The 23903-nt window shown below is 41.5% G+C and overlaps 2 protein-coding genes and 3 non-coding genes across 5 annotated transcripts; all 5 read right to left on the bottom strand.

Annotated features, from left to right (window-relative positions):
• Positions 1-1445: 1445 nt before the first annotated feature.
• Positions 1446-5485, bottom strand: kctd14 (potassium channel tetramerization domain containing 14). The gene is made up of 4 exons (XM_026192416.1): positions 5283-5485; positions 3130-3354; positions 2595-2729; positions 1446-2478 (listed from the first exon to the last, which is right to left on the bottom strand). Exons 1-4 carry the CDS (start codon positions 5334-5336, stop codon positions 2167-2169), a joined length of 726 nt encoding a protein of 241 aa, XP_026048201.1. The 5' UTR covers positions 5337-5485; the 3' UTR covers positions 1446-2166.
• A 932-nt stretch (positions 5486-6417) lies between these two features.
• On the bottom strand, positions 6418-13472 carry rps3 (ribosomal protein S3). Its single transcript, XM_026192415.1, has 7 exons — positions 13391-13472; positions 12233-12363; positions 11040-11133; positions 8577-8671; positions 7427-7614; positions 7137-7340; positions 6418-6501 (listed from the first exon to the last, which is right to left on the bottom strand). The coding sequence occupies exons 1-6, from the start codon at positions 13418-13420 to the stop codon at positions 7141-7143; spliced, it is 738 nt and encodes a 245-aa protein (XP_026048200.1). The 5' UTR covers positions 13421-13472; the 3' UTR covers positions 6418-6501; positions 7137-7140.
• On the bottom strand, positions 6655-6804 carry LOC113037067 (small nucleolar RNA SNORD15). Its single transcript, XR_003274566.1, has one exon. It is a non-coding gene; the product is annotated as a small nucleolar RNA SNORD15 (small nucleolar RNA).
• On the bottom strand, positions 7859-8008 carry LOC113037068 (small nucleolar RNA SNORD15). The gene has a single exon (XR_003274567.1). It is a non-coding gene; the product is annotated as a small nucleolar RNA SNORD15 (small nucleolar RNA).
• Positions 8791-8940, bottom strand: LOC113037069 (small nucleolar RNA SNORD15). The gene has a single exon (XR_003274568.1). It is a non-coding gene; the product is annotated as a small nucleolar RNA SNORD15 (small nucleolar RNA).
• Positions 13473-23903: the final 10431 nt, after the last annotated feature.

Here is a 23903-nt window from a genome sequence, read left to right as displayed (position 1 = left end):
TTTGCGCGTCATCCTGCACTTGAGCTAAAATTCGAAGAAATTCTTCAAGAAGAGCTTGTCAGCTGCTAACATTCTGCCATCTGACTTTTCAGCGACCAAACATTCACTCATGAATTCACCAAATATTTGTGGACCAACTTAGGTATTTATAGCTGTTGGGACTTTATTAAATGCTCCCTGTCAAGCTCACTGTGTGCAGCAGTGCTACTTGTTAGTTTTGTTTTTTCTTTTGAACGTCCTTTAGATGAAAACTGAAGATTGTCTGTAATTTTATCATGTTAACAAATCTAGGTTAATGTTGTGGAAGACACACCAGCAGGACACTCATGGGCTGCTTGTGGAAACGACCCCAGATTTTTTCTTATCTGTGGCCTCCGAGCTGCACAATCGGCCCCTGTAACCGCTGTTTGTTGCCGTTTAGTCACACTCTGATCACAAAGGATGTGGTCTGACATGAGACAGCTGATGGATGCTATGCCCTGCTCTGTGGCAAACACTGCTCTGCTTTCTGTCAGGACGCTTGTTCTTTTTTTTAATGACCTTTTTAGTTCTCTTAAACTGGGTTGTGAAATGCTTGGTTGTCGTGTGTGTGACGCTCTTTTTTTCGTCACTGACTTAACTTCCCCGGCTACAGTGTATGAAGTTTTATACTAAAGGACCAACCTTTGGTTAGAAAGTCTAACACAGCAACACGCTAAGGACTGAATGACCAAGGATCACTGGACATGTTGCTTTTTATGAAAGAAACCATCACTCTGGATTTGTATGAAATCATGTGGCCAAGTGACCAAATCCAAGATCTGTCTTAATTAGGCCCCTTGATCAATTTAGGTAAATAAAACCAAACACTGATTTCTCAATTAAATTGGAGAAACAAGAAACCCTTTGGTACACTTGGTCAACAAAAAAGAAAAACTGATTTTGTTGCTTTTGATCCAGTTCTACTACGGGGCTGATTTTCTGCAGGGCACGGACAAACCTGACCCGTCATAGACACTTCACAGCTGTTTGCCTTTCTAAACGTCTTTGTGTTCACTCGAAGATCATTTGTGCTGTAAATGTAGGAGACGTACGTGGCTGCTGTCCTGTGGATTGTTTGCGATCACACTACTTTTCTCTCTGTGATATTTAGGTTAGGTATTTAGGTTTGATTGAAAAAAAAGAAAGAAATCTGACCAACAGAAACTGAGTTTTATTTAAATTCTTTGAATTTAAATGTCACATAACTGTTGAGTTATCATTTTCACATATTTCCTAAATATTTAGGAAATATGTGAAAAACTAAATTCAGACATTTTGTTTGACTAAATGTTGTAATTGCTTTTTATTATTTGCATCAAATCGTATGCAAGAAGCTGTGTGGCTCGTGTTACAGTAACGACAGTAGGATGAGTTTCACGTGTGGACGATGCCATCTAATTAAACAAGTTACTACTGAGACCTGCGGGTGGACAAGAAGATTTAATAATAGAGTAGTTAGTGTTTGTTCAACACAGCACTGAATATGAACCAACATTTATATTTATAAGCATCTGAAATGAATTAAAAGATAGAAATCTTTGCTTGGCAGCAGGCGCTTAAACCCACAGACTGTACATAAAACATTAACATAGCCATAATGCAACATCACCCACTGATTATTCAGGTCCTGCTGTGAAGCCTTGAGCTGAACATTTATTGTTTAAATAAAAATATCAAGTTTGAAAAGGAAAAAACGGTGAGGCGTAGCTCTGACTGACAAACACAGACAGGCAGATGAAAATCACAAGGCTGCCCCAGCCTGAAGTCCTTCTGGACACTAACAGAGACAATGATTAAAACATATCATCATGTCCTAGTAAACAAGACTGAAAGCTAGAGAGTAAGACCCCAAACTCATCACTAAAGTGTCCCCTGAGGTTAGCTGGACTTCTGAAACCTGAGAAGTCGCCCCCTGCTGGCTACTAGGAAAGATGCACTTCACTCATCACAAGCAGAAGCTACAAGCCCTCTTTTTTTTTTTTTTCCATCTTTCAGGAAGTCAGTACCTTTGAAATTAATGATAGACCGATGCTTTACTGAGCCTTTGTTTTAGTGTGGCTCTATAACAAAAACATAACAAAGTGCAGTCTGTAATTTTTTTAAAGAAAGAGTATGCACGGTTTCAAGTTTTGTTCAGCCGTCTCATCACCACCAGGTGAATGTGAGTTGATAAAAGTAGTCATAGCTCCTGGACAGGAAGCTCTTCTCCACGGCGTGAGGCTGGATGCTCACCCTGTAGCCCTGGTTCTCGATGTCCATCTTTACACAGTCCAGCAGATCTTTGACCAACGGGGCGGCCTTCCACGGCCCGAACGTCACCACCGACTCCTTAGCCGCCTCCAAGCTGTTAATGGCATTATCATAGAAGCCCAAATCCTCCTCCGTCCTCAGCACGCAGATGATGATGTAGGAGTGGCGTGCGGCGATGGCCTCGGCCCTGGCGATACGAATCAGAACCTGGAGGAAAAATTCTAAATGATCATTCAAAAAGTGGAAATGTGAAGTTGCATGAATTCCAAAGTAGGAGTGTAAACTACAAACAGTCGTGGATTATTGGTGTGAGTGCAGCTCACCTCGATGTTTTCCTTGTAGTGTGGGACTCTGGAGAGGAACTGCTGCCTTCCCACCAGCTCTCCAAACAGCCGAGGAGTCTCCTCCAAGAGTTTGATCAGCGGTTTGATGTTGTAGTGGATCGCCTCCTTATGAACCTGCAGAAACACGAGTTGCAAACTTAAAATTCATTTTGGCAGCAGGGCACACCCCCTGTTTTTTAAACTGGTTTTATATTCATATCTTAAATACTTTAAAACGATTAAGAACTTCTTCGATGTAAACTTATGGCGGATGTTCATATTAAACATGGCCAAACAGTGTGAGGACAGTCCTAATAATCTTCCCTGTCTAACAGGTTTGCAGGCGCAACCAATCAGAAGAAAGCTTAATTAAAAGGAGGAGGAGTTAAAACAATTTGTGCCAGTGGCGCCAAAGCCCAGTAAATACAAAAAAGGATTATTTTGAATTGTGAATCATCCAAAGCCAGTCTAGTAGAATCAGAAAGTAAAAATATGGAGCTTTATACGAGCAGAGCTACATCGTGATAAGTCGGACCTCCTGGATGTTCTCCTTGGGCAGCTGTTCTGATCTCAGGAACTCCAGGATGGCTCCAAAGTGTGACCCATCGCGGTCAATGAAGTAGCATCCCTGTGTGTCAGTACGCAGTTTGGGCGGTCCGCTGAAGATCTCCGCCAGCTTGGAGTCGGAGTGCTTCCTGAGCGTGCTCAGAGTGGTGGTGTACAGGTGACCCCCGACATTTAACTGCACAACATGAAAGTTCTGAGGAAAAAGACGATATTTAGGTTTCTGCAGAGTGCACCAAATGACTGCAGGAACAGTTACAGTATTTAAACACTGGGCTTATGTGCAGCCTCATGCTCAAATACAGACGATTATAAATCAAAAGTTTAAGCAGCTTTTATCTTATTATTGTGAGTCAAAGTCATACATAACCAATAATAGATCAATTTAGTTTGCAAAATCTGCAACACAACTAATTAGTCTTAAAATTAATCATATTTATTAGAAGTGTTTGCATTTGAAGGAGGGTTCTAAGACATCTCCTGTGGATGATCCATATTCATCTTGTAGTTTTCCCTCCCCTTGTCTCGATGGAGCGTGCTCATTTTACTTTACATACAGTTTGAATGTTGATCATTCCTGACAACAAGGATTTTCACTTGAGTTTAAAGAGTATTTTCTGCACATAGAGAAAGCTAAATAAATACCTGAATGCACAGACTGTGTGTAGCTCTGCAAGGCTGTCAGGCAGCATGAATCACCCACTTAATGATTTGCACAGGTAGATAAGACTGCATTCCTTCATGGTCTGTCAACACTGAAGCAGCCTGTCAGGGCGGCCTCACAGGACTAACATTAAAATTATGGATAACGCCTTTCACATGTTTATTTGTTTATTATATATTCATTTAAAAAATATAAAATTAATGAAAACAGTGTAGATTTGAAATATATTGTAGTTTTTACCTGATGCCACTAAATTCAGAGGAAGGATTCACATATAAAAATTTCAGATTTCAACAGATTTTACAAAGATTATACAAAAAAAAAACAAAAAACAAAAAAAAAAAACAATCACCATGTACAAAAACATTGTCTCTTAACATTTTGCTGTTGTTTGTTTTCTTTAAATTATTTTAATTGTGCCACATAATATGCTTAAAAGTCCCATGTTACTATGGTTCATGAGCGCGGACATTTAGCCTGCATGTAAGCTCTTTGAGTACAAATAAACACCTATTTTATTATCACATGATCATAAAAGACAGGAAAATGCAGAAAATAGATGCATGGACATGCAGACATGTTAGATCAGCCCTACAGGCTCACCGCTGTGAGCCGGGACATACCCACAGTGTAAACAGCTTCAGCTGTAAAATGCTGCTTACCCAGCGATGCGTCACTTTTTACTCTCTTACCTGTGATACTTACACTACATTTCTCTGATACTGTACTCTAATTTGAGAAAAACTGGAAGGAAACATGCGCACCACACTTTAAATATTATAAAGAAGCGTTAAAACCAAACCAATGCACAGAGACAACATTTCATGGTCTTAAGCATCTAAATTAAAAATATTCTCTGGAAATATTCTCATTCCTGACTGCAGTATTCACAAACATTGCCTCTATAATTGGATGATTAGTGGCTGTTTTATGACCGAGCTGTGGCTGTAACAGTGCACTGCTTTGTATCAGCGCCTCATTTGCCCGTAAAGGAACCGACCGTAGCTGCCAATGAATGACAGCGTTTTCCTTGTTCCTCAAGTAAAGTACTACATATACTGCTAAACTGAAAGTACAGCAATACTTCAGTAAGTCGGTGAAATCCCACCGCTCACTGCGTCGGCTCCACCTTTACATGCACAGAGAAGTTAAACGGTGTTCCCATTAATCCTAAAACGGCAGGAAAGGTTTTGGGAACATTTCAGACGAAACTTCCTCGAAGTTGGAAGTTTGATTCCTGTGAACCAGAGCGCCCTTTAACGCGTCTCTGGAAAACTGTTAGAGATTAAAATGCCGTGAAACAGCAGCACAGCAAACATCTGCCCTGTTTCACTTTGGAAAAAGTTATAATTTGTTGTCTGGCTACACCTGCATCCACCTGTTCAGCCCCCGAGCAGGTGGAGGATTTCCTTCAGCTCCACCAAACTTCCAAACGATCGCACCGAGGGCTGCAGTCTTACCGGAGCCGCGGACGAAGGCGGTTTTTCTGTTGATTTGTAGTCCGGCAGACTCATCGTGTCTTCAGCGGTGGTCCGGGTGGGAGCTGGGAGTTCACCTGTTACATTTTTCTACAGGTAGCAACCAGGGGGCGTGGCCTAACCCGGACCTTCTTTAGTGCCGAGAAGATGGATCACTCGGCTGCAACACGATTCCCTTTCTTATCAAACTTTTTAATTTACCCTGAAACGGGGAAAGCGCGCATGCGCAGACTGATAACCGTTTATTTATACTCGTATATTTCTAAAATATATTTATTCAGTGTAAAGTTGTATGGATGGTGTGATATATTCACATTTACTGTAGGCTGCCACACTTACGTCACACGTGACGTTTGTTGCACCCGAAAATGGAGCAGTGACACATCTTTCCTTCTGACGTCACCCTAAAGGGGCATTTCACTCAGCTTACTCACTTTTCTCGTTAAACACTCCGTGAAGCTGTGAACATCAGTCTTGTACTCATTGGTTTCCACACTGACGCAGTTCTCTTTTCAATCAGTCATTGACACACAAAACAAAAGTCCTGATTTATTTACTTTCAAGGTGAGTATCAATTTCACCTTAATTCATATTTCTTACCTGGTGGTTCGTGTCCCACCAGCGGGGCCAGCACCACAGTTTGACAACCAGCTGTGCATTAAATGCAAAACTTAAAGCTGAAACGCATTTTAAAACCAACAATCTGCATGTACAATGTCCAAATTTTGAAGCTTACTTTACGTGTAAATTCCAGCTTCCACCCACCAGGGGGCGCCATAGCAACTTTTAGATTTTCACTATTTTGAATAGAATATTAGATTTCACATCCTGTGTCCTCCACGGGGACATTACTTTGACTTTTCTCTACCATATACTTTCTTTATGCCCAACACTGGTTTCATACTTCAGCAGTGACTCTGCATTCTGCTGTGAAATAAACCTGCTGCTCCCACACACCAGGAAAAAACCATTACATTGTGTTTAAGAGGTCGGCTCATAATCTTCTGAGCACTTTGGCATGTTTTGAAGATGAGCTGGTTGGGAAAATTGTAAACTTTTCCCTCAGTTTTCCCACTCCACATGAAACCTACAGGCAGTTAAATAAATCCACTTATTGTTTTAAGTGTATTTTCCAAATTTTATTGTTTTTGTACACAAAAATCAAAGGGCCTTGCTTCCATCTGGTGCGACGACTGAAAACCTGCAAAGAGAAAAAAAAAGAGAATTAAACCCAGTTTCAGAAATCAGTAAACTGAATCCTGAGCTCAAATTGTTGACCTCAGTTTCTGTGAGTTCCTAAAAGACTGTTTTTGGTGTCCTGTAAGTGTCACGGTTCTTTTTTGTGAGCTGAAACCCTTCTCAGACAAATGCCTCGATGTCTTCAACTGAAAAGAACCCCCTGCTCTGAGGAACCGGAGCAGAACCACAGAACGTGATTCTGAACCAGCGACCAGCAGAACCAGAATGAGTCCTGTTCCGACTCGTCATCGTATCATCACCGAAGGGAGCCGTGTGAGACCGTCCAACACCACAGTCTGTGTTAAATCACTGGATCCAGATTATTTTGCGATATATTATCAGGACAGCAACAGTGTCACCCGAACGTACCCGAATGGCTAAAATGTCATAATTTAAACCTGTTGAAGCTCCACTGTAGCAAACAGAACATATCTACTTATCAGAATTCACAGGAACCTCCAATTTTACTGCAGAAGAACTAAAAAACTAATTTATTTTTTGTGTTTTCTCTCTTAGGTTAGCAGCAGGACAGGATCTATCATTAGTATACAGCCTTGTGAAGGCCCTGCAGCAGTCAAATAAAACCCTGTCTCTTACCCTCTTATGCAGTGGGTACAGGTGCTCCCTGGGGCATGACGGGCACCTCTGGCTTGGCCCCCTTCTGCTCAGACATTGGTGTGGTGGGCAGGGTCTCCTCCTTGGGCTCCACAATGCTGACGTGGTCGGGCAGGGGCTTCTTGGGGCCGATCTTACCGCTGGGGTCCCAGGGCAGCATGATCTTCACCTTGATGCCCAGCACACCTGAGAGTATTAAATAAACACATCAGTGCCACCAAAACAACGCGATGGCAGTTTGATTTGGCTGCATGTGGCCGAGCTGCACTCACCCTGCCTCAGCAGGACGTGGCGGACGGCTGTGTCGACGTAGTAGTTGACGGGGTCTCCGCTGTGGATCATCAGACCGTCCACAAACTTCATGGACTTGGCCCTCTGACCCCTCAGCTTGCCGGACACGACGACTTCGCAGCCCTTGGCGCCACTCTCCATGATGAACCTCAGAACGCCATAGCAAGCCCTGAAAAAGCAGAGTGATAAAACAGTGTTAGCGGCTAATCGATCAGTGGATCCAAAGTACTGCAAGATTCTCTCAGGAAACTTTCACTGTGACTGAAATGATTCTGGTTGGTCGACTTCATAAAAAACATCAATTTTCTACATGGTGGGTTCAGCTGGAGGTCTTCAGGTTTTAAATCGGTAAAACATGCCATGAGGAGGAGACGCCTCCTTCATCAGTGAGCTTCATTAAAGCGTGCTTTGACCCTTCTCAGACAAATGCCTCAATGTCTTCACCTGGAAAGGACCCCCTGCTCTGAGGAACCGGAGCAGAACCACAGAACGTGATTCTGAACCAGCGACCAGCAGAACCAGGATGAGTCCTGTTCCGACTCGTCATCGTATCATCACCGAAGGGACAGAAGCTGACACACAGAACACAGGCTTCACCCTCAAAGTACACATGAGGTTTTTTATGACAGGGTGTTTCCTACTGACCATAATTTAACCTCTGTCAGCATTTTTAATGTTTACTCTTCTAGATTACGATCAAATTTCATACTTTGGGTCGGGTCCAACATACTAAGAGATGTGCCACGAGCAGAATACACTCATAAATAATTGACTTGAGAAAAACATCCAAACATTAAACTGTGTGCAGAGATATAGTTAGAGCTTAAGATGTCATGTTAGGACGCATAACGTTAAGAAACGTTTAATAAATTATCTTTGTGTTAAAGGACAAAACACATTACAAAAAGACAATTATAATGGTGAAACTAAAGTTAATATTCATTCATTCATTCACAAGATTGTGTTGATGTAAAGAGCTTATGTGTAAACGTACATTACTTATTACTCAATGGCAGAAAACATTTCTAAGGTGGAAGTTAACCCTGTGGAGTCATTAACTGTTTAAATCACACCAGTCTGATGAAATTTGTAACAAAAATTATTTAGTTAAATTAAAGAAATCCAGCTCACCTGCGCACAGCCAGGCCTCCCAGCAGTTTGTAGCGCAGAGACTCAGCCTGAGCGATGGCACACAGACCACGAGTGGCAACTTTCTCAGCATACAGCTAAAAGAAAGAGGAAGGACATTTCAGTATTACAGACAAACACCGGGATCAAACCAGCACGTGTAACGATGGACTGCAGGTTTCCTGCACCGTCTGCAGCACAGTCCTGATGCCTCGACCCTTCTCAGACAAATGCCTCTGTGTCTTCACATGGAAAGGACTTCCTGCTCTGAGGTGCTGGAGCAGAACCACAGAACGTGGATCTGAACCAGCGACCAGCAGAGCGAGACCGAGTCCTGCTCCGTCTCGTCATCGTATCATCACTGAAGGGAAATCTGACTGTCTAACATCAGAAGCCTTTGCACTTTACTCACTGGGTTTCCTACCAGGATGAGATTACTGTAAACTGCTGTTGGCAAAGTGTTAATATTGTAAACAAACGACCTCTAAACAGTTTAAAATTCCATATTTTTACATTTTTGCAGCCAAATGCATTTATTTTTCAAACTCTGAAACCTTCAAACATTTGTTCAGATACACCTCACCACTGACGAATTACTTTCCGTACTAAAAACCATCCAACAGTGAGCTTAAAACACCGATTAGTCTTACGCATTTATAGCGAAAGGCTGGGTTCCGGTGACGGACCGTCCCTGGCATGCTCATGGAAATGTAGTTCTTTGAGCAGATATTCATTTTCAAAAAACGAGCACAAGACTGCAAAATAAATACAATTCAGGGGGTCAACCCGGAGGTCGATGTAACTGGCAAAACAATCTGGGGGCCGACCACAAGGTCAGCGATGGTGGCGTGGCTTGGCAGGGCCAGATGTCGCGAAGTCCTCTCGCTGAGACGTGGCTGGACCTAGTGGCATGGAAGTCGCAGGGAGCTGGGAGGGCTCGGCTGGGTCTCCAGCTGGCGGGGAAGTGGAGATCATGGCCATGACAACGTATTCTGTCTCCTTTAGTCAATAGTCCAAGAATCCTTGGTCGAATGCCAAATTCAAAAATATTGTCAAAGAAATGCTGCTGGGTCATCATGGTCAGGTCACTGTCACAGCTGGGAAGGCTGGTGCTTGGTGTGGGTCCAAATGCAGACACTTGAAGGCGTGGTGTGTTAGACAAAAGACGCGTCGCTTATTGTGACTGAATAAAAAAAACGTACCAAGCACTCAAAACAAAAGGAAGAAGGAAACTAAGACAATACTGATGATAACTAAACTGGGCGGAACTAAATTACTACACGCGGAAGACAAAGAACATGGAAACCTAGACGTGACAATCAACAACCTGGAAATATGGAAAACATGGAAAGAGGCACCAGCCTCGCTGCTCAGAGCCATGTTAGCCTGCCAAATGAAGCAGTCGCAGCACAGACAGGATCCGGACTCATCCGCTCAGTATTGAACCCAGACAGGCACAAATTACACCCCATCCAGTGTGAGCCCATTTTTAAAGGCTTCCACATGTTTGTGAGTAAAACGGGGATAAAACAGTGCTGACCTTCTTTCAGATTTGCACCGCCATCTTCCAACAGGCCTTAGACAGGAAAGGACCAGCAGAGGATGCGGAAATGGATTTATAGATATAGCTGGTTGCCGGTGACGGTCTGTCCCTGGCATGGTCACGGAAACGTAGTTCTCTGAGCAGATGCGACGAGCATGATTTTGCGGGTTCATTATGTTCATTACCAAAGCAATTTTCCAAAAACCACCAGATTTATTTATGTGTTCATCTTCAATCATGGAAATATAAATCAGAACAAAACACACCAAACTTCAGGAGGTAGACAGGTCCACTCCCTCACATTATAAAGGCAGAGCAGGTGAAATCTGCAGCAGTGACACTAATTATATTTTTTATTAATTTATTTATATTTTTATTCCTCCACAGTTGGTGCAGCATCCACAATTTCACTGTACATGACCAATGACAATAAAAGGCTGTTCTGTTCCATTTTATTCTATAATTAATATAAATAATAACAATAATAAGAAACTTTAAGTTACTTTATGAGTTACAAATATGTTTTTGTAGTCTGTTGCTTTTTATTACTTGAAAGTTTTAGGAATAAAGATTTGAACTAAAGTAGTAAATGTTAGGACGAGTCCTGCTCCTTCTCATCACCTGACCGTTTAAAATCAGAAGCCTTTGCACTTTACTCACTGGGTTCCTACTAGGATGATATTATTGTCAAGTGCTGTTGGCAAAGTATTAATATTTTAAACCAAAAAAAAAAAAGGACTTAAAAAAATAATTTCAAATTCCATATGTTTACATTTTTGTGGCAAACCAGCAATTTCACCCCCCTCCCCCCCAAACCTTTAGATATTTGTTCCGATATGTCTCCACTGAGGGATTATTTAATACTAAAATACATCCGACAGTGAGCTTAAAACACTTCTTAGTCTTATTTCTTGGTTTCCTACCTCCACGCTGCCCTCGGGGAAGCCAAACCTCTTCTGGACCACAGCGGTCAGCTCTCTGATCCGACGACCCTTCTCTCCAAGAACATTCTGGGTCCTAAAGATGGTGAGATGATTAGAGTTAAACCACATGGGTAAAAATAACAAAACAAAACCTAGATCTTTACAAACACCGGCACAAAGCTGAGACAACATAGAGCTACACAGCTGAAGTAGTTATCTCTTTAGATAAGCACACCGAGTTTACATGGAAGGAAGATGAGCTATATAAACAAAACTAACACTGGATGTAATTTTACCAGTGATCTTAATGCCTATTTAAAAACCAACATTTGCATTATTAAAAGGAAATGATCAGGACTGACTTCTAGGATGTCTTTTAATGTAAGCTTTTATTTTCTCGAGCTTAAAATATGTTTGTCTTTAAAAATGGCCAAAAATAGCAAATGCTCAGACCACTGTTAACACACTGTGTCTTACAAATGGACCAACAGTGTTTACATGCATATGCGCACTGCCAAAGTAATGGCATATCCACTTTACAGTAGAGACTCATTTTAAGCTTCTATACTTGTTTAGTTTCTAAACTCAAAATCTTCTGGAGCGGTAACAACTTCTTGGATTGGGACTCATCACCCCTTTCCCATTAGCAGTTTGCAGGGTTTTCCATTAGGTTCATAGTACCTGTTACTTTTTTAGTACCTACTCGGCCGGGGTTCCAAACAGGTACTAAAATGTGACGTCCTCTGACTGCGTGCCACCAATTGGCTAATCAATAGCGTCAACTGAAGCATCAGAGCGTCTTGTTTTTTAAACTTGGGAACGAAAGAAATGGCTACAAAAACAACTGTGTTCCCACGAGTGCAACGAGATGCAACAGACCGAGCAGCAGGTATAGATTCGCTTCAACATCCACCTTTGCTGTAGCGTTCATGTGACATTAATTGCGTTGTGCTACATTGAGAGGCATTGCTATGACAGCAAGCAAGCATACAAGTCGATCGGTGGCGAGTCGACCCGAGTAGCTACTAATGAAAAAGGGGCGATGGGCAAGCAACCTAGCCGTGGATCAGAACCAGCGACCAGCAGAGCCAGACTGAGTCCTGCTCCATCTCATCACTGGAGGGACACCTGACCATTTAAAATCAGAAGCCTTTGCACTTTACTCACTGGGTTCCTACTAGCCGACTGCTCACCTTGTGGCCAGGATGATGATCTCAGTCCTGGTTGGAGTCACGCGCACCTCCACACCGGAGTAACCATCCTCGGCAAGCTCACGAGTCAGGAACTCATTCAGCTCGGCCTTGAAGATACCGTCTGCGACGAACTGTGGACAGAGAACAGTTAAGCTTTATGTTTATGAAACACTCAAACATCCAGCACCAAGCAGACTTTCTGCCAGCATCTACAGGCTGCACACTCACACACCAACTGCCAATGCATCCTTCAAGTGCTGCAACAGGTACAACACTGATGCATCTGCTGTGGCCCCGAAACCACACAGATAATAAAATACAGCTACAGAAAATGAATGAATGGGTTTGACCCTTTAAAAGCAGGCTTACTTGAAGCTAACACACTGCTCACACTTATTTAAAACATGTAAAGGATAATTTGAAGTTCCTAACTACCCATGATGGCATTCAAACCACAGCAGGATTCACTTCTACAGAGAGCACAGTCACATTCAGAGTGAGTGCTGAAGACAAAACGAGCAGAATCTCATCGCGCTGCAGTTTTTAAACAGGCTGTATTTGTATCATCCGCTTACTTCAGCTTGCCTGGCTTCAGTGCTTAAACGCAGGCTGCCACATGTCGCATGCTTTACTGTGAAATTCCTCCCAATTCAAAATTAATGTCCTTGAACGATTCACTAAAATGAACCCCGTGCTGACTCCACATTTAACCCGAACAGTTCTAACTGTACATACGTCTCATTAACCACATTTCTCAGTGAATTAGTAGCATTAAGGAGGCAGTTTGTGTCTCTGGCTCTATATTAATACGGCTGCGAAGCTAACACCTCCGAAAACCTGGACTCAGACACAAACAACCTTTAAATGAGAGTTCAGCTAAGTCTTTTCGCATATTAGGATTTAAAGCGGGCATTAAAGTCGTGTTTAAGTCAGACACTTCAACCAGTGTGTAACTGTGCCCGGCCTCGGTGCTCAGAGCCATGTTAGTTAGCCAAATGAGGAGATCACAGCGCAGACAGCATCTGGATTCATCCGCTCAGGATTCAACCCAAGCGGGCACATCTGATACCAGGACGGCCACCAAACGACCATATCAAATCCAGCGTGAGTCCATTTTTAAACAAATGCAACGTGTTTGTGAGTAAAACGGGGGCTAACCTTCCTCTTCTTGGAGATTTGCACCGCCATCTTCCAATGGGCCGTAGACAGGAAAGGACCCGCACAGGATGCGGAAATGGATTTATAGCTAAAAGCTGACTTCCGATGACGGTCCGTCCCTGGCATGCTCAGGGAAATGTAGTTCTTTGAGCAGATGTGATGAGCCTGAGTTTGTGTGTTTCCTATTTTTATTACCAAAGGAATTTACACGGCGATATAAATCGGGTCGACGGCACTGATGGAACACTTATAAAGGCCGGCAGCGAGGCCAGCGAGGGCGGCCACGTGAGCTTAAAATACGAATTATTTGTATGTTTTTGTTTCCTACCACCACGCTGTCTTCGGGGAACCTCCTCTTGACCTCAGCGATCAGCTGTCTGATCCGACTACCCTTGTCTCCAAGAACAGTCTTCATCCTAAAGATGGTGAGACGGTTAGGCTTAAACTACATGGTTATAAAAAAAAAAGACAAAATATTTTTAATCTTTCCACACAGACACAAAGCTGAGACAACATAGAGCTACGCTCTTAAACTAACATTGGCATCAAAGGGAAATGATCAGGACTGATTTCTATGATGCCCTTTAATGTATGCTCTCTTTTGTCAAGCTTAAAATATGTTTGTCTTTAAAAATGGCCAAAAATAACAAATGCACAGACCACTGTTAACACACACTCTGTGTCTTACAAATGGACCAACAGTGTTTACATGCATACTCGCCCTGCCAAAGTAATGGCATATCCACTTTACAGCAGAGACTCATTTTAAGCTTCCATATTTGTTTAGTTTCTAAACACTCAATCCGATCTTCTGGAGATGTAACAACTTCTTTAATTCTGAGTTGTTACTTTTTGGCAACCTAGCCGACTGCTCACCTTGTGGCCAGGATGATGATCTCAGTCCCGATTAAAGTCACACGCACCTCCACACCGGCATGACCATCCTTAGAAAGCTCATGAGTCAGGAACTCTTTTAGCTCAGCCCCTTTAATACCGTCTGCGACGAACTGCAGAGAGAGAGAGCAGGTCAGCTTTATGTTTATGTCACACGCTCAAACATCCAGCACCAAGCAGACTTTCTGCAAGCATCTACAGGCTGCACTGACTCAGACACCAACTGAGGTGTAAGCATCACAGCAGATGTCTTTGTGTCAAATTAACTGAGGATAAAACAGAAAAACAGAAAAACATGAAGGAGATGTTCCTGGCCTGATTTTTCATAGCAGATGACTCCCTTTAAAATATTCTGCAGTAGATTTAAAAACTAAAGAAAACCATCAATCAACATCTGAACATTACCTGATGTTGCTGAAGTTAAGCAAAGTTACACAGGTTTTATTACAGACACAGCTAGGAGTTTTGTAATTTGGCATAATTTAAAAAGTTTACATTTCTTTGTTTTTTAACAGCAAAAATTAGTCTTTCTTGTCAGAGGTCATTTTTGGGAAAAAAAAAAAAGAAACAAGAAAAAAACTGGGTGACAACACTGTACACAATGGTAGACTGGTGCGTAATAAGCAAGCGAATAATGCAGAAAACTAAGATTTGTGATGGGAAACTGGTCTTTAAGCTCACTGAGAGAGAGAGCTGTGCAGGAAGTGTGATTTTTATTGTAGAGGAAGCAAGAATGCAAAAGTAAGAGAGAATCCATGATGATGCTTTTTAAATGTGCAGCTTCAGAATCTGTGAAACGTCGGCTACCAGCACCCAACGGCATGTATACGAGAGAGATTCTGGTGTTTCTGGCAAAATACATTTATACTTAAAAATCGATTCAGGATTGAATGAATCAATATCGCATTATTCAAACCAAAATTTATTGAATCGGAAAATAAATTTTTTTAAACCCACCCCTAACCATAGCTGGACTGGCCATCGGGCATACCGGGCATTTGCCCGGTGGGCCGCTGGCGATTTTTTGTTTTTATGGGCCGATGGATATTTTTTTTTTTTTTTTAGGAAGGGTATATATAATGAAAGGTGTTGGATTGGCCAATTGGTCATGATCGACTCTGGGCTGGACCAATTACAGCCGAGGAGGCTGGATGCACCCTCCCCCTTGTTTAGCAATCACGTGATTTTCGCGCATTGCATGCCGGGAACTCGTGGCAAAACAATCCAAGTACCGCATCAAATGCAAGCATTTGCAGCACCGCAAAACGTTCATTCTCCGGTTCCAATACCTTCTTTTTTTTTCTTTGCCGCACAAAAAAGGAATGTACAAAACAAAAGGAGAACAATGCCGGTCCGTACAAAGACAGACTCGACGAAAAGACAAAGAAAAGATACGAGGAAAAAATCAAAGGAGTGAAAGGGTCAGACCCTTACGAGCACACAGAGTGGACAAAAGACGTCAGTGTGCTGCCAACTTTCACCACGCTCAGATTTATAATTACACGGTTCTTGGAGTGAGTGCATACACTCATGAAGTTTAGTAACTTCAGGTCACTGCAACAAGCCCAGGTACAGTTTACCGACGGATGGGTGCAGGACCTTGAAATGCACCGTGTAGGACGAAAGACTATTGTACGTATCATAAGTTTACCAGTCTCACAAATCGTCTTCATAAATACACATTCATTAACAGTTTATTAATAGGACCTTTGAGCTCAACGGTAATTAATTAGTAGTGGAAATAATTTCTGGTAGTGTAACAGTGTTTGTGGTATTATTCCACTTGCCACAAATATCAGTGTAATGGGGAAACAGCGCCCCCCCCGCTCTCAGTGTGGCTGGTTAGGTGAGGCTGGCTGCAGTAATCGCTGCCAGTCTGCCGTAGCCATACGAGAGGTGAGTTGTATTGTTCCGCACACAATATAGCTAAGTAGTACAGACACATAAAACATGTTTGATTAGCTGACGAGCACCGAGTGTAATAAGTGCTTAGTGGACACATGTCCAACACCAGTTTTATGTACTTTTCATTTGTTTATTACAGTTTTTTACAGACGCTAGGACACATTTCTCAATACTTAGGTCACGTTTGCAAAACTCCTCACACAGTGAGCACAACAGAAGTCTATGTGGGCTAAACTGAGGACCAGTTATCATTGTTTTGGCACAAAATGCATTCAATGACTACATCTCTCAAATTACATGAATCATCTTCTCACTCAGACACAACAACTGCCAAAAACCTTTGTACGGACAGGACATTTTGCATGTGCTTACATACTGTTTTCAAAACTGTTAAACTCATGGTCAAAACAATAACACAATGCAAAACTTGAAAAGACAGCAAAATCCAACGGCAATATTTTACTGAAACATATTTTAAATCTAACAATGCAGTTTAACCAGCCACAGCTGATTCTCATTGTGGATGAACATCTACACAGTTATTACTCCTTCAATTTTTCAACTCCTTCAATTCTGGCATGCCAGAAGATTCTTTCCTAGGTGTGTTGCCCAAGATGACATAAGATGTGATGTGGATGAGAACCTGTGGCCAAATGGAGAAGACCGAGTAGATTAGCATTACTATTGTATGTGTATCAGTGGATGGTGTGTATACGAATTCTTGTATTTTGGGATTACTTAGTGCAAAAAAATAAAAATACATAAACATAAATACATGATGTCTGATTCATTCCAGTAACATATATTGAAATTATAAACAGAGATGTGTCCTTGTTTTACACAGGAAAACACTGTGTAATGCTACATGTTGTTAGTGTTTTTTAGGTCATTGTTTTGTGGGTGACAAAGTGTGTTTGTCGGCTGTCAACCTTTGCTAGTGTTCTGGAGGAATGTTTTTATTTGAGACCTGAATGAAGTGTTTTGGTAGTTGTAGTGCATTTTGAATGTGGAATGAACTGCTTTGCCAAGCTGAGGGTCAGTTAGGAGAATTGTGTGAAGAGTTTTGCAAAAGTGACCTAAGTATTGAGAAATGTGTCCTAGCGTCTGTAAAAAACTGTAATGTGTGAAACTGTATGCTAAAGCGGAATGCTAATGAGATGTTCTGCCGTAGTGTGCTGTGCGGAGTGGTGTGTGGCGAGCCTGTGCACTGATAATACACCGTTGTTTCCATTCAGGAAATAAAGTGGCAACGATCGATCAGAGACTCCTTGTCTTTTTAAAAACACTACACAACGCAGAGTCGAGGAGTCTGTTTGGGCCGAACTGTTGCAGCGGGATGAAGCAGAAACCGGTTACAGTAGCATTACAGAAATGTAGCAGTGACAATAATATTGTATGTTGTAATCGCAATGGACAATAAGTGATACAAAACAACTGTTTTATCCTGTGAATAAAAGTATATGTTTTTGTCAATGTACCATGGTAATAACAGAAGCGAAACACAATATTGTGTCAGGACAATTTACTATTTATGCACAATAAATAAAGGAGCATAGCGCGACAATTTCTGTTCAGCGCCAGACTTGCTTGTAACCTATATCACCAATTATGTTAAGAAAAATGACGTATTAACTACTAAAAAACTCTGACCTTTGTGGGAATGCTTGGAGCAGACTAACATGTGAGCTGGAGTGTTCTGAGACGTTATATTTGGTATATCCAGACCATCCGTCGGCTCTTACTTCGGAAACATGGCTTAAAAAATTTCTCTTCAACGACGTAATCCGATAAAAAAAAAACAACGATCTCTTTACCCGTCGGCTTCCCGTGGCTGTCATGCGACCCCTAACACTGAACTTCATGAGGCAGATGGACCATAAGAAAAACAAAAATTGGACCACAAAGTCACAAGGGTCTAAAACAAATACAGTTCAGGGGGGTTAACCGGGAGGTTGAAGGCACTGGCAAAACAGTTCTGGGGGCCGACTGTGAGGTCAGTGTCAGTGGCGAGGCTTGGCAGGTGTGGGCTTGGCCAGTGGCAACCCTTGGCGTTGCTTGGTAGGTGCGGGCTTCGCTGGTGGCAGCCATCAGCATGGCTTGGCAGCTGCGGGCCTAGCCAGTGGCAGCCGGTGGCATGGCTTGGCAGTTGGCGGACATGCAGGCCGTGGGCTTGGCTGGTCCCGAAGGCATGAAGTCCTCTGCCTGAGACGTGGCTGGATGAGACGATATCCTTTGGCCCTCCCAGCCGCAGGGGGCTGGTCAGGCTCGGCTGAGTCCCCAGCTGACAAAGGAGGAGGCTGGTCAGGCTCACCTGAGCGTTAAACAAAAGGCAAGCCGTTTATTGTGGCTGAATAAAAAAACATACCAAACATGCAAAACAAAGGGCAGAAGGAAACTAAGACAACACTAGTGATAACTAAATTTGGAGAAACTAAATTACTAAACACGGTAGAGAAAGAACATGGAAACTTAAACATGACAAACCCTGAACCTGGAATCTAAAAATATGGAAAACATGGAAACAGGCACTAGCCTCGGTGCTCAGAGCCGTGTTAGCTAGCCAAACGAGGAGGTCGCAGCGCAGACGGCATCTGGAATAATCCGCTCAGGATTCAACCCGGGCAGCACATCTGATACCGGGACAACCACAAAATGTTCATACCTCATCCACCGTGCAGAATTTTAAAAGAAATTACGACATGTTTGTGAGTACAACAAAGATAAAACGGGGGCTAACCTTCGTCTTCTTGGAGATTTGCACCGCCATCTTCCAATGGGCCGTAGACAGGAAAGGACCCCGGGAATACGCGGAAATTCATTTATAGCGAAAGGCTGGCTTCGGTGACATCAGATCCCTGGCATGCTTACGGAAATGTAGTTCTTTGAGCAGATGCGATGGGCATGAATTTGCACATTTATTACCAAAGCAATTTCCCACAAACAAGAAGGGTTTGTTGATTTAATTTTAAGCAGAGATATATAAAGGAACTAAACTAAGAACTAAACACACTGAATATGGCTAAGGATTCAGAAGAATCAAGGTCATTGATTTCTGTAACCGATTTGATTCCTATTCACATGGTCCTAATGTGATTCAATCCCTGATTAGATTAAATTCAATTGTGACTCAGTCAGAAATATTATAATTCAGACCATTTATCATTACATGTACTTAAATCTCTGTACAATAACAAAGCTGTCACTTGTGAGACTTCATCAGAGGTGTAAGCATCACAGCAGATGTCTTTGTGTCAAATTAACTGAGGATAAAACAGAAAAACAGAAAAACATGAAGGAGATGTTCCTGGCCTGATTTTTCATAGCAGATGACTCCCTTTAAAATATTCTGCAGTAGATTTAAAAACTAAAGAAAACCATCAATCAACATCTGAACATTACCTGATGTTGCTGAAGTTAAGCAAAGTTACACAGGTTTTATTACAGACACAGCTAGGAGTTTTGTAATTTGGCATAATTTAAAAAGTTTACATTTCTTTGTTTTTTAACAGCAAAAATTAGTCTTTCTTGTCGGAGGTCATTTTTGGGAAAAAAAAAAGAAACAAGAAAAAAACTGGGTGACAACACTGTACACAATGGTAGACTGGTGCGTAATAAGCAAGCGAATAATGCAGAAAACTAAGATTTGTGATGGGAAACTGGTCTTTAAGCTCACTGAGAGAGAGAGCTGTGCAGGAAGTGTGATTTTTATTGTAGAGGAAGCAAGAATGCAAAAGTAAGAGAGAATCCATGTTGATGCTTTTTAAATGTGCAGCTTCAGAATCTGTGAAATGTCGGCTACCAGCACCCAACGGCATGTATACGAGAGAGATTCTGGTGTTTCTGGCAAAATACATTTATACTTAAAAATCGATTCAGGATTGAATGAATCAATATCGCATTATTCAAACCAAAATTTATTGAATCGGAAAATAAATTTTTTTAAACCCACCCCTAACACTGAACTTCATGAGGCAGATGGACCATAAGAAAACAAAAATTGGACCACAAAGTCACAAGGGTCTAAAACAAATACAGTTCAGGGGGTTAACCGGGAGGTTGAAGGCACTGGCAAAACAGTTCTGGGGGCCGACTGTGAGGTCAGTGTCGGTGGCGAGGCTTGGCAGGTGTGGGCTTGGCCAGTGGCAACCCTTGGCGTTGCTTGGTAGGTGCGGGCTTCGCTGGTGGCAGCCATCAGCATGGCTTGGCAGCTGCGGGCCTAGCCAGTGGCAGCCGGCGGCATGGCTTGGCAGTTGGCGGACATGCAGGCCGTGGGCTTGGCTGGTCCCGAAGGCATGAAGTCCTCTGCCTGAGACGTGGCTGGATGAGACGATATCCTTTGGCCCTCCCAGCCGCAGGGGGCTGGTCAGGCTCGGCTGAGTCCCCAGCTGACAAAGGAGGAGGCTGGTCAGGCTCACCTGAGCGTTAAACAAAAGGCAAGCCGTTTATTGTGGCTGAATAAAAAAACATACCAAACATGCAAAACAAAGGGCAGAAGGAAACTAAGACAACACTAGTGATAACTAAATTTGGAGAAACTAAATTACTAAACACGGTAGAGAAAGAACATGGAAACTTAAACATGACAAACCCTGAACCTGGAATCTCAAAATATGGAAAACATGGAAACAGGCACTAGCCTCGGTGCTCAGAGCCGTGTTAGCTAGCCAAACGAGGAGGTCGCAGCGCAGACAGCATCTGGATGAATTCTCTCAGGATTTGTTTTGTCTCCTACCACCACACTGCCTTCAGGGAAGCCAAACCTCTTCTGAACCTCAGCAATCAGCTGTCTGATCTGATGACCCTTCTCTCCAAGAACAGTCTTGATCCTAAACATGGTGAGATGTTTAGGGTTAAACTACATGGTTAAAAAAGCTCCGAAACAAACAAACAGAAAAAAGATCTTTCCACAAAACAGCACAAAGCTGAGACATCATAGAGCTACACAGTTGAAGGTTTTATGTCTTTTGATAAGCACACCGAATTTACATGAAGGAAGATGTGCTATATAAACAAAACTAACACAGGATATAATAATGTTACAAATGTAATGGCAGGGATCCTAACGTTTGATTTTAAGAAGGAAGGAGATGATAGCAGCTTGGGTCACCACAAAAGATATATGACAAAAATGCTATAATTATATAATTTAAATAATGCATATTACAAGATGCATTCTTGGATAATATTTGGATTAATCCTGATGTAATCATGCTACACTTTTTTCTGTATTTCATGTTGTAGCTTTATGTGTACAATATAGGTGATGCTCATCAGCCTTTTGAACTGTACAACGTTATCTCAGAATCAAAGTGACAAATGTCACTTCCAGAGAACAACCAGTGTTACATCAGCATCCACCTTCTCCTTCAGATTTACAGGCACATTTTTTTCACCACTCATAGATCAGACAACCAGACTGGCTCAGGCTGTGCTTTAGGTGTGACCAGTGATTAATTTTTATTTATTTATTTTTTACCATTGCACTATAAATAACCCACATTGCAAAAGGTAAGTTATGCCTTTATTCTCACATTGTGGCTAAATTTTTTAACTGATGTTTGCACAAATTGCTACTTTGGAAACCAACCAATGTGTTTTCTTCTGTGGTTAAACAGTTTAAAGCCTGGAATTTATTATTTATTTATTAATATCTTATCTTATCTTATCTTATCTTATCTTATCTTATCTTATCTTATATTATATTTGTGAAAATACACTCTGAAATAAAGAGAAAATAACGTTCTCTTTATCTCTTTACCTTTTGTAAAGTTGGACCAGCCACAGGGAGTGTGAGGGTGATTTTGGCCTCCTGTTGAGCGGTGATATTAGTAAAGACAAAATTAACAGATGGACCCCAAGAAGCTTTCACTACAGCATTTCCGAAAAGCTTCATCTATTTTCTCACTCAAACATCGTGTGAAGTGAACCTGAAATAATCCATTCCTCTGCAGATGATTGGTTAGCTCTTTGACAACTACTCTTTCAAGAGTTTATGAGATGAAAGGAAGGTTGGAGACTGGCCTGTAATTAGCTAGTGATCTGTGCTAAGGCATTTTTAATGTTTGTTATTTTTTAGGCCTCAGTTATTTAGCAAGACAGGGGCTTGTTTAACATGTGTCTTTGGCCATTTCACTGGGGCCACATGGTTTTGTGAATAAATCTGCTGAGATCTAGATCCATTGCATGTGGGGAAACTGATTGTCATGGCAAGTATAGTAAGTGGTTTAGATTCACAACCATTTTAAATTGTTTATCAGAAGTGATGCTTCTTTTTGCAGAGATAATTAAAAAATTGTCAGTCTTCTGCTAGTCCTTCTCTAATGTTAAACAATGTAATGTCAAAAAGAGAAAGTCCACAATCAAGGCTTTAATTGCAGCAAGTTTTATTAAAGCAATTGAGCAGGAGAAAAGCAAAAGCAGAATTAAACAAGCCACTCAATAATAATAAAATCACATCAATTATACTTATCTACTTAACCCTTTTACTGTGATATATAATATATAATATAATATAGAAAATCTATTTTTTTTTTACTTTTTCCACATTTTTACATAAAACATCATCATTTTCTCAATACAACTTTTTCATTAAATCATAGATTTTTAAAGTCAGAGTGCACACACGCCGTTTCTACACTTCACTGGAAGGGCTGTTGTTAGAATCCCTATTATATTTTCAAACTCCCATCCTTTTTAATTAAGCTTACACATAATTACATTTTCCAGATTATATTCTGATCAATATTAAGCATAATTATCTGTCAGTTCAATCTCAAAAGAACTACAATTCTGTGTTTATTCGTGGCAACACAATGATGATGATGATAATGGGTCAGTGAAACAGCTCTTATCTTTTCAGTCACACCCAGGCATGAATATGAAAGATTGAAGCTCGATTGTGTCTCGGGACGCAGAATCTAGACATTAGAACAGATTTTCTCTCTACTCAACATAATCATCAGACTTTGATTCTATCTTTGATCCTATAAATCAAATGTAAGACTGGATGTTGAGCCCTTTTCTTCACTTCTGGTTGGAACTGAGCAAAGGCAATTCTCTACGGCAGATTAAATAAATAGGTTATGCAATTTGTTTGAAGACATGTTAGTTTTTTTTAAGCTGTTCTTCTACAGCCGTAGAACAGATTTCATAATCAGCCGACCCGTTTGTTATCTCTGAAACTTAAACTTGATATCATCTTCCCACCTATGAAGTTTCATGAATTTATCTTGCAAAGTGATAATATCTGTCTGATATTAGGACCAACTAATCAGATTTCTGGGACCTACTGCTCAGAAAGGTGTTTTGGTGCTACAGGACTGGATCACGTACAAAAGACCAGCCCTGAGTCCACAAACCATCCCCAAGCCCCAAGTACGGAGTGCTAGAAGGCAGAAGAATAAACCAGCTCTACTCCATGTGTAAGCGTGTTGCAAACAACCCTCTGCACTCTACATCATTCCTACTATATATCAGTCCAGACAGTCACGCCGAACAAAGCTTTTGACCATCAAAAGACGGAGTGCCAACTCATATGAGCACATTTGCAGCGTGCATATAAAATAATTTAAACATCTTTATTTAGTAGAAAAATCAAAAATTTTCAACACATTACAGAGATCACACAAATCCACTATTCTTAAAATCAAAAGCTCTAAAATTGACAGATCTGGTTCATTTTCTCACTGCACAAATTATATATAAAGCAATAAAC

Source organism: Astatotilapia calliptera, chromosome 14 (genome assembly GCF_900246225.1).
Source record: "Astatotilapia calliptera chromosome 14, fAstCal1.2, whole genome shotgun sequence".
Classification (NCBI taxonomy): domain Eukaryota; kingdom Metazoa; phylum Chordata; class Actinopteri; order Cichliformes; family Cichlidae; genus Astatotilapia; species Astatotilapia calliptera.
The sequence above is the reverse complement of the archived record's forward strand: the minus strand, read 5'-3'. Positions and strand labels throughout refer to the sequence as shown.

What these genes read in the sequence shown, in the direction of transcription:
- rps3 (XM_026192415.1), bottom strand. Translation starts at nt 13,420, where the DNA reads ATGGCGGTGCAAATCTCCAAGAAGAGGAAG. An exon ending in GGAGGCCTGGCTGTGCGCAG is followed by an intron (nt 7,615 to 8,576) that starts GTGAGCTGGATT and finishes CTGCTTTTTCAG; the next exon opens with GGCTTGCTATGGCGTTCTGA. An exon ending in CCACGTCCTGCTGAGGCAGG is followed by an intron (nt 7,341 to 7,426) that starts GTGAGTGCAGCT and finishes TAATACTCTCAG; the next exon opens with GTGTGCTGGGCATCAAGGTG.
- kctd14 (XM_026192416.1), bottom strand. Translation starts at nt 5,336, where the DNA reads ATGAGTCTGCCGGACTACAAATCAACAGAAAAACCGCCTTCGTCCGCG. An exon ending in CGCCTTCGTCCGCGGCTCCG is followed by an intron (nt 3,355 to 5,282) that starts GTAAGACTGCAG and finishes CTTTTTCCTCAG; the next exon opens with AACTTTCATGTTGTGCAGTT. An exon ending in CCAAGGAGAACATCCAGGAG is followed by an intron (nt 2,730 to 3,129) that starts GTCCGACTTATC and finishes GTGTTTCTGCAG; the next exon opens with GTTCATAAGGAGGCGATCCA.